This window comes from Clytia hemisphaerica, unplaced genomic scaffold, assembly GCF_902728285.1.
Source record: "Clytia hemisphaerica strain Z4C2 unplaced genomic scaffold, Clytia hemisphaerica genome assembly, whole genome shotgun sequence".
Classification (NCBI taxonomy): Eukaryota; Metazoa; Cnidaria; class Hydrozoa; order Leptothecata; family Clytiidae; genus Clytia; species Clytia hemisphaerica.
Genome location: NW_027104287.1, coordinates 248,261 through 268,611, shown reverse-complemented (window position 1 = coordinate 268,611; position 20,351 = coordinate 248,261). Strand labels below are relative to the sequence as shown.

The following is a 20,351-nucleotide window of genomic DNA, read 5'->3' as shown; positions in this document are numbered from 1 at the left end:
TATTTTTGATTTCATTTGATTTTTTGAGGTAGTAAGACGTGTATGTATGTTGATATCTTACTCTAGATTTTAATTTTGTAGCCTGATGATGACTATAAAAGTCGAAATATATTGCAAAATGATAAATGGAAACATATTCATTGTTGGTTCCTCAATTTGACATTAATAAAAATGATGGAAAGACAAGAGAGGAGAAAAGGTTTTTAGTAGAATTAAAAAAAGTGTCCCAGTCTAGGTTTAGAGATTCATTTTTAATTTTTTTTTCTACAAAAAACAATTTTTCTTTTACAAATTTCAAAAAAATTGTAGCGAGTGTGATTATAGCTAGGCCATACTTGCCCATAACATGAAAGTCCCTGTAAACATCAAAATTATAAAAATTTATACGCTATACAAGTGTCCTTGCTGCGTCTTATCATGAAGGTAATAAAGATACAGATGGAGAGAAAACGTCTCGGTAATGACCTAAATGGTCGTTGAAATCTTTTATAAATCTATTCAAAGCGGCTTTTCTTTGATGTACCATCATTGGAAGCAAAAAACATCAATCAGTTACATCAAAATGCCTCGAAAATGTCAATATGAAAATTGCGTAATCAGAGAACGTATGTCTCGCTCATTATAAAAAGGCCGACACAAACTTTCAATAATTGGATTGTAACATCGAGTTAATTCTCTTTCGTTAAATCACCAGGGGGTAAATAAAACAGACCTTGATACATTTATCGCGTTTGTTTCAACTTGACGATTCATTTAAAACTCAGCCTCCTAAATATTTGGGGTAGGTAAAATATGTACAAAGAAATTCATACTTTTCCAACCCGGCGAATCTTTAAAAAAGAAGCGAACAACAAAATATAATTACCCTTTCCAAATAAACCTCTTCGGTGGCGAGCGTAGTCTACTCTGACGTAATTGTAAAATTTATGTGATGGGAGTTTGACATAGTAATGTAATGTGTTTTGGGGAATTATGAAGTTCTCTGGAATTTCGATTGCATTTATTCAGGTTGATTTTTTATGACTTCTAATGGTACTTTTTCTGACGAGTTTGATTACTCTGTTCTCACACTTACGTCTTTTTTTTTCGCGTCCTTTTCCGTGATTACTTTTACTTATATTTTTAAAGAAAGGTAAGAAGGCATATTGATGTAACTGTCAATTTATCACTTCATAAAAACAGAAAGAGGCTGGTCCGTTGATTTTGAAAAACTTAATTTTGCGAGAAATCTGAGTTAAAATGCGATTCGAAATAGTTTCAACTGATTTAAGGATAAAAGAACATTTTAATTTCATAAGGATATATTTTTGGGCTGGCATTTTGTGAACATTGAGAGTCGCATCACATTATAATTGAAAGTTTCTTATCTTAAAATCTTCACGTCTAAGTGGGCAGCGGTTTTCATACTCTGACAAAATGATCGATACAAGGTTCCTAATCGTAACACGTAATTCTTTTTTAAATCTATCGATGACTTTATGGGCAGCTTCCCCTAGAAGTTTAGAGTATTGTGCTTATTATGTGAAGTTTTTTCAATTTTTCATGACAAGGCTATTATATTTAAATATACTTGTTAAAAATGTAATGTCTTTTCATTCATCTTAAATATTCCCACGAGTATACCCAAAATTAATCATCTTATTCCCAAAGCAACCAAACAGCTGTTTGCTTCCGATGATAAATCAGAATAGAACAAAAGGCATTGACTCTCCATCTATCTTTATTACCTTCATGGTCTTATACAAACGACTCTCCAAGCATTTGGAACCGAGTGTACGAAAAAAAAGATTAAGGTTCTTCTTAAAATCAAGATACAGTATTCAAAAAAAATCCGCAAATACAAAATTTATTCGCGTGAAGATAATCTCTACAGAGTCAACTTTCAAACCTCTATAATTCGAATCTTCTTGTAAGAATTAAATGATGGTCCCTCCTCGGGAAAGTTATGGCATGTCTTAAAATTACCATAATTTTTAGATCGCATTAGTCGACAGAAAATGACCAAACAAATGACTGAACATGAAGGGTACTATGATGTAGTTTTTAACCTGATGTGTAACCTAATTATTTTTTCGCTGATTTTCGCGAAAAACCGCAAAAACTGATTATTACGTAATAATCGATGACGTCATCAAAACTAAAAATGGAATTTCTCAAGAATGGTTTATCCAATTGTCTTCAATTTTCACCAAAGATGTATCTTACTAAAGTCGATCATTTGAAAAAAAATATTTTCGAAATTTTGACGACGTCAGCAGAAAATAGGATTTTTCGTTTTTCACTAATTTGTGCTGACGCAGAGACCCTGAGATTCTTATATATATTTATCATAAAATGGAGATTTTTTTTTCAAAAAACTATACTTTCATTCGTACAGTGCGTATTAGTAAGATCAGAATTCAAGGAGGTCCCAAAGATGTCCGATATTTGCTACTTTTTGTAAATTCTTAATCAAAGTTTTAATAAAATTCCTACTTTCCCTATAAAATAGTAAATACAAATTCATGGAAACATTTTATAAGAGCACAAAGGCACAACTCTCATCACCTAAATGTCACCAATATACCCAAGCAAGTGAAATAAAAACAGCAAAATACTTTTAACTTTTAAAATGTCATTTTGAGCAAAGGAATCCCCTTTTCTGGCATGTCAAATCAAACAAAGGAACCCAAACAAAGAGAAAAAATGACATTTTTGATTTTTTAAAGTATTTGCACGTTTTTTATTCAGTTTTTTTCTATAGATTGTAAAGTTTGCAAGATTTGCCATAGCTTAACCCTACCGCAAAAAGTTTCAGTCTTAATGACTGCAGTTTTTGATAAATTCCATGCTTTTCATTGTTTGATCTGTCAAAGTTGAACTTGAGGGGGAATCACCTTTTCTGTAATGACTCTAAAAAGACGATTCCTTAAATGCAATGACAGAAAATACAATGGAAAAGCTATTAAAATCGAATCCCTCACGAGCAAATGCCAAATTACAAATGCCAGTTGGTCTAAACGCAGCCTATCTCACTACGCCTATGCTACATCATGTCAAACAAGATTTTAAATAAAAGCATGTGATACTGAGGTCGTGTTCAGACATGAAAGTTTAAGTTTAAGGCTTAAGTAGTACTAAGTTTGGAATTAAGAAATGCAACGACTTAATTGCTATTTCATCTTAGATTACATAAGAGAGGAAAAAGGAATCCACTTTTGAATGTTTGAGTGAGACTTCGTTTTTGATAGAGGAGATCGCAGTTGATAGTATATACACAACATCTTCAAACTGCAGAACGGTTGCTAGAATTGAAACATTAGCATTGGTTCTAGAAACTGATTTGAAGAAAAAATTGCTCAGAATGAAATACGCTATTCAGAAAAGGAATCTCCATACTTCGATCCATGATCCGTCTCAGAACGCGGTCAGAAAATTTTGCGGATAATTTCACAGCGAAAATGCATCCAGTGAAATATGAGTAATGTATCATACTTCAAGTCGACTGACATAATTATACACATAATACATGTTACAAGTTCTGCCTACAGATTCTCAAGCTCGGCTATAATAAAACTATTACATGTTAGTAGCAGACCCGACTGACCAATGTTATGTAGCAGGTTGAAACATGAGTTTCTACTGGAAAGATGCAGTTTGTTTTCAAGTTAAATCTTCAAAATAAAACAAACTGTGTGGGTTTCTTTACTTCCAAACAACCTACCAATAGTTTTGGAACACTCCATAATAAAGGAAGATGGCTCTTCTTGTGGATTGGCTTTCTGATTATCATATAAACACGATGTGACATGAAAGTGAAGAGACATGATTTGTTGGTTTTTGTTTGATTTGTTGACTCATATATCTCATGGCAAATGGGATAGCAAATGACTTTTCATGTATTGCTTGGCTCTACATATGATACCTCTAACTTTGAACACCCCCAGAATGTTGAAAAAAGCATTTTACGAGATAAGCTTCAATTATAATTTTCATGGAAATTTTTAATCGACAGATTTGGCTTGGCGTCAGTTTTGTTTGGTTGATGTTTGGTATCGTGATCATTAAAAGCAATGAAATGCCTCACAGTAACTCTACATATGATGCCTTCAGCCATGATTGGTATCAGAATGTTGGAAAAAAACATTTTACGAGAAATTGTTGATAGAAATTATATTGACTTATTTTTACAATTTTGGCGGTGTGGGTTTAGTTGGTTGATAATGTTTACACTGTGGGATGGTTTTCAAAAAACTGTTATATTGATTTTTGTTTGTTGGAATTGATTACCAAAAAAAAGAGAACCTTTTTTGATAAATACTTTATTTTTTTCATGAATCGAAAAAACCGTGTGGATAGTATGTCTTGTAGTAACCAATGCAGTGTCTGTTTTCAAATTTTGAAAGCTCTATACCTACTGAATTGAAGCTCTGACTAACTTTGAGTCATGTTTTTTTCTTTGTTGCTATTAAAGATAGATTTTTAAATTGTCGTAATGTAAATTTATGGTAAAGTTTTAGTTTTTGAGTTTAGTTCATCAGTAGTACATACAGTAGTATTTTTTCAGTAATCCTTTCTTGTAAATATAGTAACATTTAACCAGACTCATTGCCCTCATTATATTCGAATTTGTATTTTTTAGGACTGATAAGTACATATTTTTAAACACCAAAACTTAGCAAATAACATGCCAGTTCTTCCTGGACAAATATATATGTATACTTTATTGTGTGCTTTGAGTTCTATTTTAATCAACCCTCTCAACTGCTGATCTTTCAACTATCATTTAGGAGTATAGAATGGGCTTCCATAGTACCATTTTCTCTAGTGCAAATTTTCAACAAAGAAGTAGACTTCTTGACTGTCCTTGTCCCTTATGTTAAAGTTGTTCTGATGGAGGACATTGCTGTTTTTGGTAGCCTTCACATATCAATAAGGAGCTTTGGTGTAAATGTTTTTTCTGATAAAATCATACTAATCTGAAACTATTAGGCCTTTATGAACTTTCTAGAACAATAATCTTGCTCCAATCTTGAGAAACACTGGAAAAATAGGTTAGCATTCCCTGCCATAATTTCACAGATTTCCTCTGCTTTCTGCTTGAAAACGCTGTCGTATAGCCGAAAACGAAAGTGAAACTGTGAAAACGTCCGCAAATTCGGGCCCAGTCCTCTTCCGAGACGGAGGCTAATTAACTGCCTAAATTGCTAGACAAGCTCCGAGCGTCGCTGAGTCATAAATTTCACGTTCTCCTTTCATAATTTACAAAAGGAGCGTGCTTTCCACTTGGGAATTCTGATTTTGGGTGCTTTTTCACTACGCTAGATAGATAAGTGGTTCTCGTCAACGGTTTTTCAACTTTTCATAAATTTCTAAGAGTTGTAAAAAATATACAATGAAGATTCGTGCTTAACATTAACATTAGATTTTGATGGCTTCATATTAAGGTCGTGTTCAGACCAAGGTTTAAAGCAATTAGGTCTACATGTTTCTTTTATATTCCTTTTGTATCTAACGGCACGCTCCTCATTAGTTAAACCAAAGTTTAAAAAGGAATCACCCTCTAGTTAAAAAAAAAAGTTTTTACGATTTCGTTACAGTTTTCTGAATAGACGAAATCAGAATTCGCAAGTGAAAAGCATGCTCCTTTTGTAAATGAAGAAAAAAGAACGTGAAATTTATGACTTAGAGACGCTCGGAGCATCTCTAGCAGTAATGGCTTCAACGACCACGAATTAGTGTTTTGCACTCAGGCATTTTAAGGCATGTCCAAATTTTCTGTAATTTTTTAACACCAATAACACTTGCAAAGAGGTGTTCATTCATACCTTTTTGGAAGCGTATTAGGGTGTAGAATATGAAAAGTGCTGTTCAATAATTGTTTTGCTTGCCTAAATAAAGATATATGGATAAATAATGCAAAAAATGTAAAAACGCTGACGTCAACAAAACTTATTTTTTGAATAACTTTTGATTGGCTTAACTTTAGATGCTGAAATTTTAACCAAAGTAGGGCATTATGAATAGGCACATTTTAAATCAAAATATATTTTGAAATTTTGATGACGTCAGCATATTTTTGCAAAAATGCGTTTTATACTTATTTCTGCTGACGTCATCAAATTTCTAAAAAAAAATTTCATCCAAAATGTGCTTTTCAATATTCTCTAACATTCTGCAAAATTTCAGCATCTAAAATTAAGCCAATCAAAAGTTACTTAAAAAATAAGTTTTGCTGACGTCAGCGTTTTTACATTTTTTGCATTATTTATCCATATATATATATCTTTATTTAGGCAAACAAAACAATTATCGAACAGCACTTTTCATATTCTACACCCTAATACCCTTCCAAAAAGGTATGAATGAACACCTCTTGACGAGTGCTATTGGTGTTTAAAAATTACGGAAAATTTGGACAGGCCTTAAAATGCCTGAGCAGAGGGATTCCCTGAAATCTTTTTTGTTTCAAAGTATCTCAAGAGAGAAGATGACATGATTTCAAGTTAGGAAAGGAGATTCCTCGAGATCGCCAATCGATGATGACAAAAGAAAAGTGATTATAATTAAATTCCCATATCGACAAAGTACTACTTGAAACTTAAACTCGAAAATTGGTCATTAAACCTTTTGTTCTCAAAGAGATGGGTAGAGCTCTCTTGGCTTAATGACCAATTAAGCGAGAAAGACAGCATAAATAAATTGGTTGCCATAAAGGGGGGGGGGGGCACTCCAGGTAAGTGACCTACCGGACGTGCGGCCCTTAAGGGTAGGTTTTTTGGACTTTGGAAAGTGCACTGGGTTGGTTTGTGAGCAAGTGGGAGAAAATGCACTGTAAGGGTGTAAAATTTGAGAAATTTCAGAAAATTTTGCTCTGAAAAGAGCAAAAGATTTCGAAAAATTGCACTGTAAGGGTAGGCTTCTGCTCATCCTCTAGCGAAAAAAGTTTCTTATAGGAGATATATCTATAGAGGTTTGCGAATCAAACTACTGTAAGGGTCGATTTTCAGCCAAATTTTTCCTGCACTGTAAGGGTCCGATTTTAGAGACCTGATTTTTGGCCGAACGTACGGTCGTTTTCAAAATCAAGTGCCCCCCCGGGCGGTGTACTCACAGTCTGGGGGTTAAGCAATCTTGAATCAGCATCCGACGGCCTGATCTCTTTGGAATCCTTACTCCTAGAAATATCCATGTGCTGTCCTCCTAAAATGTTTTAAACTGAATTTAGGACCGCTTCTCCTAACTATTTGGATCTGTTGTTCAGGTAAAATCTACTTCCTCTTCCTAGAAAAAGTACAGTTGAATACAAACTGTACTTCTGTCCTTCTTCCGCTTTTCGATGTGCAAATACAACTCAAATACGATGTGCTGTTCATTGAATACGTCATCATCTAAAAACTATCAGGGTGTTATCCTTCATCTAAAAGACTATCTGTTGTTCATCGATGGTCTCTTCTCCTGTAAACGAACAGCAGATAATTTGAAGAAAACAAGCCAACCCGCCACCTGGTAAGGAACAGTAGATATTTCGTACAAATGGCTCGCTGGATGCTTCTTTTGAATGGTTTTACCTCACTCCTTCTTAAAGCCATAACATAACATAACACAAAATCTAATAATAGCACAAAAATACTTCAGATGGAGATTAAAGCATGAAATTTGGCACAGATGATCCTTAGAGGGTCAAAACTTAATTTTAAACAGTAACAACACCAAATTTTGCCAAATCCAAATACCAAATCTGATGGTACCAGTGGAAAGAGCATAAAATGCTGATTAAAATCGAGGCATAAAACATGCCTTCAAAACCTTCCTATCAAAAGTTATGAAGGTTTAAAGTTTTGTGATGACGTCATCATAAGCCTTTCCAAACAAAACCTAAAATCCCGTAATAACGGAACTAGTTGACCAAATTTGGTGTTTTATACATGAATCCATGTCAAAATTGTTGTACACTGTGCTCCTGAAGGGAGAACGCTGCGTTGATTTGCCTTGTAAAGCTAGCAAAATCTAAGTTTTAGTATTCTGTAGGATTTAAAGCTTTTAATTCAATTTGACCATCGGAATCGGAAAATGCCATAAATTTTGATATGAATTCATGTATAAAACATGAAATTTGGTCAATTTGTACCAAAATTACGAGTTTTTTAAGTTTTGCCTGGAAAGGCTTATGATGACGTCATCAAAAAACTTTCAACCTCCATAACTTTTGATAGGAAGATTTTCAAGGCATGTTTTATACCTCAATTTCTATCAGCATTTCATGCTCTTTCCGCTGGAAACATCAGATTTTGAATATTTTCAAAAAAATATTTTTTTTGCCCAGCCACCTGATGACGTCATCTGGCAGGTGGCCAGGTGGCAAAATTTGTTGTTACTGTTTAAAATTAAGTTTTAGACCCTCTAAGGATCATCTGTGCCAAATTTCATGCTTTATTAATCACCATCTGAAGTATACCCTGAATATCACATTCAGAGGTCAAGTTTTCAAAGAAATATTCGCGCTGTGATACTCACGGTATCTGAAGTATTCTTACGTTTTTATGTGCTACCTGACTTCACTACAAGTGTCCTTGATCACACTCGGTGTGGTGGTGGTGGTAGATTTAGTAAATTTTTTTCTAATCTCATAACCGATCACCATTGCTAAGGCATACCATTCTCTTTAAAGCGCATGCGTGGAATGCGTGGAGCACGAAGAGCTGCTTCGAGGTTAATTTTTCCCGCGCGTTTTTGGTAATTCATACTCGACTGCCCAAGCAAAATTTTTAAACTTAACAATAATTTAAAAAGGATAAACGAGACAAATAACGTTTGATCACATGGGAAATCAAAACAAAGAATGTAAACAAAAGTTTGATTGTGGGGATTACAATGGACTTGAAACTTGATAAAAAATATGTCCGCTCACCATCTCTACTGAAAATCAAAACACAGGAAAGAAAAATAAGAGGTTGTTGCTGGCTGACAATCCTCTGAATTAAGAAGAATACTCTAACTCATTCAAGAAGGTATTATAAAACATTATGTTGAAAACATGCTTCATATTAGTTGTTTTGTTTAGCGTTTGTTCTCGTGTATTTTTGGTTGATTCAAATGAACGAGAAGTTCGAAGTATAGAGAATGATCGAAATGCTGAAGTCAAGAAGGAAATAAAAAAGCTTGAAGACATTGAAGCAAAGCTTGATAAATTAAGATCCCTTTTGAAAGATCCCCTTGACGAAGAACATGATATTTTGGATAATGAGACTGATGATACTCATGCTCATGAATGGACTGTCCAACTGAACTCTGATAAATACGATGACGCCAAAGATATTGCTAAACAATATGGTTTTGACCATATTCATAAGCTCGATGTTGGGTATGGTGTTTATAGATTTAGTCACTCTAAAAAGTCCTTAGAGGAAGCAAAAAAGAAGAAAAAGGAGATGATCAAAGAGAAACAAGAAGAAATAGAAGTTGAAAAAACAATTAGTAAACGTGATCACATTGATTCTGCTAGACTTCTTGCAAATGATGAAAAAGTTACTTGGATGAAACGTGAGAGAATTCTTCAAAGAGAAAAGCGTGTTCCTCTTAGAGATGCTAAAAAGGAGGCAGAAGCAGCAAAGGATATGATTCCAAATGATCCTTATTTCAGTGCACAATGGTATATTAGAAATGATGGTCAAACTACTGGCCCTGCTGGATTTGATAGCAAGATAGAGTCTGCATGGAAGAGAGGATACACTGGTAAAGATGTTGTATTATCAGTGTTAGATGATGGTATGGATCATACTCATCCAGAGTTAAAAGATAATTATGACCCTAAAGCCAGTACTGATTTAAATGGTCACAAAGCAGATCCATTCCCTAATGATTCAGATCCTTACAACGCACATGGAACTAAATGTTCTGGTACCATTGCAGCAAAAGGAAACAACAGCCTTTGTGGTATCGGTATTGCATATGACTCCAAAATTGGTGCAATTAGGATGTTGGATGGTAAAGCGACAGATGCTTTGGAAGCCAATGCATTGTCATTCAAACGAGATCACATTGATATTTACAGTTGCTCATGGGGTCCTAAAGATAACGGTGCAACATTTGGAAGACCAGGTCGATTGGGAAAGATTGCTCTTCATCAAGGCGCCAAATTTGGAAGAAATGGTATGTATATTTTGTGAATTCTTAGATAGATTTTTTTGAACCTAGGTAACAGCTGTGTCGTAAAAGACAAATCAATCATATGATGTTATGATAAACGGAATTTATGCTGGAGTAATTCAGACCTGCCAACTCTGATTTCTGATGACCTCATCAAAATTTCGAAAAATTAATATTTTCAAATGATCGACTTTAGTAGTATACATCTTTGGTGAAAGTTTGAAGTTAATTGGATAAACCATTCTTGAGAAATTCAATTTTTAGTTTTTATGACGTCATCGATTATGACGTCATAACCAGTTTTTACGGTTTTTCGCGAAAATTAACAAAAAAACAATTAGGTTACACATCAGGTTAGAAACTTCATCATAGTACCCTTCATGTTCAGTCATTTGTTTGGTCATTTTCTGTCAACTAATGCGATCTAAAAATTATGTTAATTTTCAGTTTTTGAGACATGCCATAATTTACCTGAGTTGATAGCTTGAGTGGTCAACTTAGCTTTTTTTATGATGAACCATATAGATAAAAAAAGATTTTCACCTGGCGGGTTTTAGGAAACACTACATTTTTTTATTTTCGCCTAAGGAAAACTTTTTTTCTGAATATCAGAAAATTGGTAGTCTAGTAAGCCAGACGACTAATTCAGACATAGTAGAAATAAAGCAAAAAGTAATGGAGGGAACAATTTTAGTCGTCTAGAAACCTTTGTGCACTAACTCCAAACAAAAGAAAAGTGTTAATAATGCAATTATAATTTTATCCTGCTTAAAAATATTCTTCAAAAAAAAAATTTGTATATATGAATTTGTGTGTTATAAAATTTTTTAATTTGAGTTGATTTTGGTTTGAGAGTTTGTTGTTGCTTGATGAATTGTTTCTCTTCTTGCTATGCAAGTTTCTGCGTAGCTAGCCGGGGATTCTATAAGGCCGGAACACTGGATTCTTCCAGTTGTTTATACAAACTAAATCCCGTAACAATAATCATATCATTATATAACGCCTATACTACGCACTATAAACAACTCCAGTCTAGAAAATTGGGGAAACTTTTTTGCAAAAATTGGAATAACGGGGATATTTTTCTCAAAAATCCAAAATGCATAAGAAATCGAACTTTTCAATCCAGGATCAAGAATTGCTTGAGACAAAGTGGAAATGAGTGAGTTTCACGCCCAATGCGTGAGAGTTGACACCTCTGGTAATTAGTTATTCAAAAGGCTGTTGCGTTCTCCCAAAGGTCTATTACCAAATTTAACAAAAGGATTATAAATTGCGCAGTTACATGTTTGCAGATTTGATATGTTGTGATTTGTGACCTGTGTTAACCTTATCAAAAATTTGAAGTGTGTGAAAGGGCTGATTCAATGAAAACAAGCGTGTCAATTGTACATGAAAAGTTAACTCATTTTAGTATATATGTACTTCATATAGTTTTGTGCACTTTAGTGTCTTTAAAAATTCTGCCAAAAGATTGGGACTTTTAAAATAGTATTAAATGCTGGCTCTGGAATTGTTTGTTTATCCTGGTTTATCAGTTGGATTTTATTGCAATGATTTGCTTCTTTGCTTATTATATCTCAGCAACCAAAAAAATGTAGATTTAAGGTTATTATTATAACACTAGGGAAAAGAGTGATCCACTTAACTACCAACTAAATCAAAAAGCATTTGGGTTAGCCTTCGACTGCAGTCACAATACTTTACCAGGATCTTTTGTTTCCTTGCCAGTTCTCAGTTAATGGTGCTTGGGCCCAATAGCTGATAGGGGCTAAATTTCAGAAGATAGGACCATGCATAGCCTTTCACAGCTGAGCCACATTGGTAATATTAGTTTTAATTATGGAATGATTGTTTTTTTTAGTGTTTGTAGTTTTTTTTGGGTAGGACTTTTCCCTTTGTGTTTTGTTGGAGTATTTTAAATACTCTTAAGTTCTGACAATATTCAAAGTAGATAGGTATTGAATTGTTTTAGAATCTTAAAAATATTAGCTTGATATGTGTCAAAAGGATTAATACATTCTGAGAATGAGTATCTATTTGAAAAAAAAGAATACACTGTCCTCCTTTCTTAATTTAAATATATATTTTTGACTTTCTACATGGGAAATGAGTTTTAAGCTTTTCAGATTAATTCTGATGAAGAAAAATTTTTATGATGAAATTTAATCAGAATTGTAAAGGGGAAAGGAAGAAGTTTTCCTTTGATGTAATAATATCAAGAGATGAATACTTTGTCTGTTGTATTTATGGAAATTTACAATTCTTCCCCTGTTTTGTCTTCATTTTTGCTTCATAAATTATAAATGACACAGGTTTCTTATGTGTTGTTGTTTGCTCTGCTTATTATGTATTCTAGCTTTGTTTCTCTTTCTTCGATTTTTAAATTTTGAGAAAGAGTTGAGGCAGGTGATAACTATGATGAAAGATCTTTCTATGGTCTGATTGCCTATTTCCTTTCCCATCAGATAGATGTGATTTCTTTATTCAAAACATTTTCTTTGTTCCTAACTGTTAAATATCCTTACCCTTCCTCTTCTAGAAATTTTGATTGATAAATATGAATATCTTCCCCATGGAAACTAAACAGAATTGATTTTCTAAGATTTCACAGCTATGAAAACACAACTTATTCTCTTGAGTGAGTGGGCTGTTAGCAATCCTACTATCTGTTATTTTTATTAAAACTTGAAGTCATGAGCAAACATAGACATGAGTACACAAAGTATATTTCCTATCAGTTAAAATTTCTAGTTTTACAAGAATTTATCAGAAAATTCTCAATTGGTTCTTTATGAACGAAATTAATATCATTGATTAAAAAGTAGAATCATAGATTAAAAAAAAAATGTCCTCGATTTATTTATATCCTTAGGGGATACCACGACTTCTTTAATCCTAATGGTTGTTTGCCTTCCATCTAATAAGATTAATTATTTATTAAAAGTCCTTTTATTCATGTCACTAATGATGTATCTCATAGTGAATAACTCAAACTTTAAGAAAAAGAACAACCTCTGTATTGATGATATTCTGAGTCACTGTGAGACAACTATTTTTTCAATTTGCAATGATCTCTATAGAATCATACCAGCTGTTTTTAAGATTGTCTCATCCCACCGTTTTCCTGAATTTTGTAAATTTGAATTTTTATTGATGATTAGCTATAGATCTACGGTATATATAAAGCTTAATAAACGATATCTATTCGACCAATAACATTCAAATTTTAATTTGTAGCCCATGTAGAAACTCCTTCGATCCTCTATGATTATGCAAAAGTTATAAAGACTTTGCATAAAGAAAAAAGAAATTTGCCAGTTTGACCTATTTTTATCAGATTTTTTTCAAGGTCTTTGAAATCTGTTCGAGAATATATTTAATTTTTTTTAAGCCTAAATATTAATAGAGCCAACCAGTAGAGTCAAAGAACCACTAAATTATAAGTTAGGTTGTGTACTACGCTAAGAAGTTTGTGGTTCAAAATCACAAAAGCTGATAATAGGAGCCTAAAAAACAGATATTGTCAGTTCTCTTTCGATCACTAATCTAGAAATTCCATTGACTTTTTAGGCAAAGGATCTCTCTTCATTTGGGCTACTGGAAATGGAGGTATGCAGCGTGATGACTGCAATGCTGACGGATATGTTAACAGTATCTACACCCTTGGTATCGGGGCTGTCAACGAGCATGGTGTCTCTACATACTATGGTGAACGATGTGCCGCCATGTTTGCCGTTACTTACTGTAGTGGTAAACACAAAGCTGGATTAGGTGATCCAAAAGCCAATGTCATCACCACCTACCTCCATCATCAATGTACTGATCATTTTGTTGGTACTTCTTCTGCTGCTCCGTTAGCTGCCGGTATCTTTGCTTTGGTTCTTGAAGCTAACAAAAATATCACCTGGAGAGATCTTCAACATTTGGTGTTCCAAACTGCTCAGAAAGTCAGCCCTAACGATCTTGGTTGGTTTAAGAATGGTGTTGGAAAATTCTACAACCATAAATTTGGATTCGGTGTTTTGGATGCTGAAAAGCTTGTTGATGCTGCATTGAATTGGACCACTGTTCCAAAACAAAAGAGCTGTCATTTCATCTTGAGATTCAAGAATGGTAACATTCCATCCAAGGAGCATTTCAAACTTGCGTTCAACACTGATGGTTGTCAAGCTTGTAAGGTAAAGGAGAGTGACGGTACCTGCAAAAATGCCATCACTAAATTGGAACACGCCGTTGTTAACGTCACCTTGAAACACCGACGACGTGGTGATTTAAGCATCAAGTTGGTATCACCGAGTGGTACGGTCAGTAATTTACTTCATCAACGTCCATTTGATGGATCATCTGCTGGATTGAAAGGTTGGACCTTCATGACCGTCTATAACTGGGGTGAGAACCCTAAGGGTACCTGGAATCTGATTTTCACCGATAATAAAGGTATGAATCCGTTCGACACTAAAGATCGTCGTGACGTTGAGGAAGAATACATGGAGGAGTTAGACAAGAAGAAGGAACGTGAACAACGTCAACAACGTCAACAACAACGAAATGTCGCCGCCGACACTCAACGTCGAGACGAAAACGTCGTCACTGCCCAAGGAGATATCTATAAACGCGAAGACGAGGTTTCCAACGACGCTTACGCCAAATTGTACGACAAATACCGACGTGACGAATCAGCATACGATCAGTTGAAACGAGAATTATACGAGCGACAAAGTCAAGGATACGCTGATGATTATTACCGATCTGGTAGAAAACGAAGGTCGAACTTTGCTGATGATACGACGGACTACGTCAAGTATAAGAAAGACACTATTTCTGATTTAAAATATGAATACGAAAATGATATCTTGAAACGAAGTGATCTTGCTGGTGAAGTTTTAGATCTCAGAATTACACTTTATGGGACTGGTGAATAAATTATCATAATTTTTATTTTCGGTTTGGAAATTAAATATTTTCTCTCTCTATGGGTTATTATTGTTAGAAAAAAACACTAAAAGCACTATGCATGTCAACCACAAGGAAGCTCAACCACCGTGGCAGATCTGCAAACTGATTAAAACGTCTAATGTGACTTATGTTGTTACATTTATTATTAATTGATGAGATTAATTATCAGAGTTTCCTTGTCAAAGTGGGGTATTTTTTACAAAAGGACTTTCTGAGGATATTCTTATTCATACACGCTTTTTTTTTATAAGAATACACTTTATAAGAATGTCCATGATGAAAATGGCCAAAAAATTAAGAATATGGTAAGAATATCACCATCATGGAATTTTGCTATTCAAGCAAAGAATGTCATTTTAAGAGCATTCTAAATTATAAATTGTCAATTACCCCCAAGTAAAAGGAATGCTGTAAGAATATTTTAGGATGATTTTCCCAAAAAAGTTAAGAATATCCATGATGAAGTGGATTTACACCATTCTTATAAAAAAAAGCGTGTAGTATACTTCCTTATGCCCAAAATGAGCATCGAAGATAAAATTTAATTTCACATGATGCAGAAACTTAATGGTGCTTGTGATTGACATAGATTGGTAGATAACCATCATCAGTAGATAAATCAAGGAGGGATTTTAGTTTTAAAAAAAAAATTTAAGGAAGTTTTTCCAAATTTATCTCTTGATGTTTGGTATCATTTCTTAATTCAAAGTGCATTGTCTAGCTAAAGGAGGGTAATTCTAAAGTCAACCACAGCGAACAACCGAACAAATGAATGCAATTTCTTTCTTTACTTCGCATGCTTTCGAATAATTCTGGGCAAGATTGAAGGCTTTGCTTTGACATTTTTAGTTTTAAAAAACTACCTTTGGGCTTTAGCTGAACATTGCATTTTGAAATTTAAATTATTTATTGCATTGTATCTTCATCTAACTAAAGTATTGTGTATTTTTTGGGGTTTCAAATTAGCTAAAATTATTTTTCAATTTAATCATCTTATTTTTCTACTAAATAGTTTCTAACTTAGAAAATAGCAAACCGCTAGTCTCACAAATGAAAGTCTCCTTTTTATTAAAAAATAGTCAACAAATAGTTCGTTGATGAATTGAAATAACCAATTGTGCCTATGAGGTTGTAAATTTTGGCAATTTTGAGCAATTAGGGAGCTTAAGATTGTGTAAATATCAAACTTAGAGATCATTGATGTTAAGGTCCCTACAAAATAGCCTATTTTCCTAACTAATATATTTATTTTTTGACTAATTTTTCATTTTGGTACATTATTTTTTGTTTGTAGTGATGTTTTGTGTATATTTTGCTTTAAAATATAAAAACCTATTGTTTTGAGTTATTAGCATGGAATTCTGACGATGTTTAAAGTTATTAATCTCCCTTAATCGAGGATTTTTCAGGTTATGGGCATTTTCTCGACGTTTTGTATTTTTCGCATCTGTTCCCAGTGAAACATATCTTATACAAACGTATAGTCGAGAAATTTTTAGATCACAAAGTTCGATCAAGATAAGTCGATTTATTTAAAGTCTACCCATATTTTGGGCTGGTGTCATTTGCTATTTAAGAAAGATTTCCCTGAAACAATCTACAACAAAAATAACATCCAATGTCATCTGATTGTTCGAATTTATTTTATCAGTTGTTTTCAGCGAAATTTCTAGTACCCAAGTTTCTGGGTACTAGAAAGGTTACCTTCAACTAGGCAAATATAATTTTTCGTGGATGTGTGTTGCCAAAACCGTTAGTTATGATGACGGACAAGAACTCGTGTGATTTGTTGTGGATAAACTATTTAGACAAATAGCGGAAGTATGATACTGTAAGTCTCGATTGTTTTTCTTGTTGTCATATCCGTATAATTTGGTGATGTGTCGTAAAATATGTAGAAAGTTTAGTATTATCACTTCACAAGTTTGAGAAGAAGCAATGTGGCGTTTTTGGCTGTTTACCTTGAAAAGTGCAGGATATATTTCTAAATTCAGCAGTTTAGTATATTTAGTTAGTTACTTCGCTTCTAATATTGCATGATGTTGTGTACCACGGCGTTTGAGATACAGGATCGACAGATCCACTCTAATTGGTCGAATTTTTGTAGATATTTTCTATTCAAAGATCAAATGTTAATCTCTAGTCGAGCTTAATTTTTTGTATGTGCTCTGGTGATGATTGCAAGGTTACTGCTAGAGTAATAATAACAAAATATTGCAATTTTTTTACTGTACAGCGGGAAGAACGGCCATGTGTTTTTTCATTGCAAATTGAATTGGGTTAAAATTTATCTATATTGAATTTTTCCACAAGGTCTGAAAAGTAACTTGCTGTCTTGAAAAACGAGCGCCAAAACCTTTGTTCTAAAGGCAAGAACGTAGAAATTTTAATTAAATTTCGTCTTTGAAATGACAGTCTACAAAATGTGGTATTTGTTTTTCTCGTGACATTAGAGCTTTCAGAGGTCCTCTTAACCGAAAAAAATTGCATTGTCTTGGGTTGTAAACAGCCTTTCTTATTTTTTCTGTCTACTTAGATTACTCGTTTTCCCCCTTTTTTATTGCTTTTCATAATATTTGAAGTGTACTCGACACAGGATTTCGTATAACACGAGTTTCCTTCTAAAGTTGATGGACGCAAGAGAATTTCTATAAAGCTGATAATACGCAGGGAACGACGTGGTAATCTTGATGTTTTTATTGCACTCAATTCTATCTGCAGCAATTAGAATCAGACGAAAATGAAGCATCCACTTTTTCGTCTGTCTATATGCTTGTGTTTCCGGGAATATGACATTAACGGGGTATTCCTCGCCCTAATATTTGGTATCTTATCTTGCATGAAGTTTGAGCGTCAATTTTGTAAATCGGATTCCGAATTTTCGTCTTTTGTCTGCGTCTTGTTTCTATAGATGGATTTCTCACAGCGCAGGATCCACATTTCGAACTTTTTCTACCTTCACCTGCAAGGCCATCTCGTGCAACCTCCTGACTGCAGAGGATTTCTCTTCGGAGTTAATATTCGAACCTGTCAGTCTAACTTACCTTTCGCAAGCTTGATATCCTTCGGGCATCTTTTCTTCGACAGAAAAAAGTTTCGCGTTTGAATTGTGTCGAGATGAAATTGGTACTTAGTAAATATTTTTACGTGTTTGACTGCTTTCCGCGCTACTTCTTCAGTTTTTATTCTTTCTTGATTTTAACGTTTTTAATTTGCAGGCCTCTTTGCGATTTGTTGATTGAAATTTTTTCCTATATTTCTTACTTTCTTACAGGACATTCTTATTCCAACCCCCCCCATTGATTTTTGGGAAAATTTTTCTGAAAGTTCCATCTTTCGTCCTAATTCTGCTGTATTAGCCTCCTTTTCAAAAGTTTTCCACCCAGGACATTTTTATTCCAACCTCCTCGCTTATTAATAAGTTTTGAAATTTTTTCCAACCCCCCCCCGCTTATTCCAAACCCCCCGGCAATTAGGTACCCGAGAGTAGTCGCTTCATTTTTCTGTTCTCTATATTATATTTGCTGCTTCAACATTTTACATTTTCCTGTCAAGATATATAATGCCACATGACTTTTCAACCATGTACGTTACAGATGGACGTCTACGCCCTTTTATTAGTGTTGGCTTTATATGGGCGGGAGGTCCTCTTCCAGAGAAGGGGTCACCCAACCTCGTTCCCTGCGTATTGTCAGCTTTTGATGCTTACTGATAGCGCTAGATAATATTCTCTGGCGTCCATAAGTAACGTAAATAAAGCCTGGGATACACGGGGACGAGGTTGGGGGTCACCTTGACGATCTACACGTTAATAATAATAATGCTAATGGGATAAATCTTCCCGAGAGTTAAATTTCGCGGTCGGGCTCATCCACGAAATTTTAAGATTTTAAGTCTCTTTTTAAGGTTGGTTTCATAAACTCGAGTCAAAGACGAGTGAAAAGTGAAAAAGAGAGTCAGGAAACTTTTCGAAAATTATTGAATTTACCGCCGTAACTACCAAGCTCATATAGTAGATTTACGGAGGTACACATATCTACCTTAAGGGCTCTGGTCATAGTGAAAAATCAATTTCAGAATTTGAAGATAAAACCTTATGTTTCCGCTTCTTTGACATGTTTAAGAACAAACTGCTATTGAAAAAATGAATTTAAGTAATTACATCAGTAATTAAGGAATAAGTGTGGCATGGACTTTAATAAAACGTCATAACGACGCTATTCATATCATATACTCTTCACAAAAAGAGCCTTATCTCCTTGGGAAATCATTTTATTGTTTTATTGTTTTAATGAATGACAAATAACTTATTTACCTAGATTTTGAAATTTTGGTGAGGATTTAATTTAATTTAATTTTTTAAATTCGCCAAATTTAATCCCCGCCAAAATTTATCCACTTAAGGTAGTTGATAGAAATAAGTGTTAGGATGGACATTGTGTCAAATCTCACCAGGCTCATTTTTTTGGGGGGGAGGGCTTCAGCAAAATAAGAGATGCAATCAATTTACACTGTAAGGGTGAGAAAAACCACATTCCATCGTTTGTGGGCGGTGGGCGTCGTTTAAAAATCAAGCACTTTTTATGTTGATTTAAAGGAGAAAGACTCACCCTTCCTCTTAGTGTTAAGTGTAGCCATAGTGACATGACTCGGTTCTCTTTCTCATACTCTTTTCTTATTCTTAATCCTCGAAAGTTCTTATTAGATGAAGAAAGTTCTGCGGGCGGGTGGGCGGGCTTTAGCTTTTTCTTTTTTCTTTTCGCTCCCCCGCCCTAACTTAACCAATCAGTGTATTTGCATTTTGTATTATAAATACCATAGCTGAAAACCACAAAACATTAATCCTTACTCCTATCGGGAAGTAAACATGTGCTGTCATCTCGGGTGAATGTTTATGTTTTTCTTTCTGTTTTTATAATGGTGATAGTATGTTTACTTTTCATTTTAATCCAAACAGTGTGTCCTTTTTTTTCAAGTGGAAAATTAAAAGCAAAGGGATCCAGCAAGCTGTTGTGGTTTGTCTATCTAACATATAGTTCAGTAGTTGTTTTAAAAGGTTTACAAATGGTTGTTACACAAACAAAAAGGGGTGTGGCATCAGGGATATTCCAATGCAACGAGGCAAGATATAGTGGAAGACTGGAGGAGAGGAATCTTCAGGGGTGATTAGGTGACACTAGAAAATCCAGGTTTTAGAAAAAACAGCGCCCAGCCTAGCCAGCAGAGAAGAGTATACTATCTACTATACAGACAGCGCACAGCAC

General features: G+C 34.2%; 1 protein-coding gene across 1 annotated transcript; it reads left to right on the top strand.

Moving 5' to 3' along the window:
- Nucleotides 1–8,897: 8,897 nt before the first annotated feature.
- Nucleotides 8,898–16,446, top strand: LOC136817017 (PC3-like endoprotease variant B). Its single transcript, XM_067073360.1, has 2 exons — nucleotides 8,898–10,131; nucleotides 13,702–16,446. The coding sequence occupies exons 1-2, from the start codon at nucleotides 9,006–9,008 to the stop codon at nucleotides 15,051–15,053; spliced, it is 2,478 nt and encodes an 825-aa protein (XP_066929461.1). The 5' UTR covers nucleotides 8,898–9,005; the 3' UTR covers nucleotides 15,054–16,446.
- The last annotated feature ends 3,905 nt before the right edge of the window (nucleotides 16,447–20,351 follow it).

Bases quoted from the DNA above. Each gene is read 5' to 3' on its own strand.
- LOC136817017 (XM_067073360.1), top strand. From the start codon at position 9,006: ATGTTGAAAACATGCTTCATATTAGTTGTTTTGTTTAGCGTTTGTTCT. The intron at 10,132-13,701 runs GTATGTATATTT...TTGACTTTTTAG, and splicing joins CGCCAAATTTGGAAGAAATG to GCAAAGGATCTCTCTTCATT.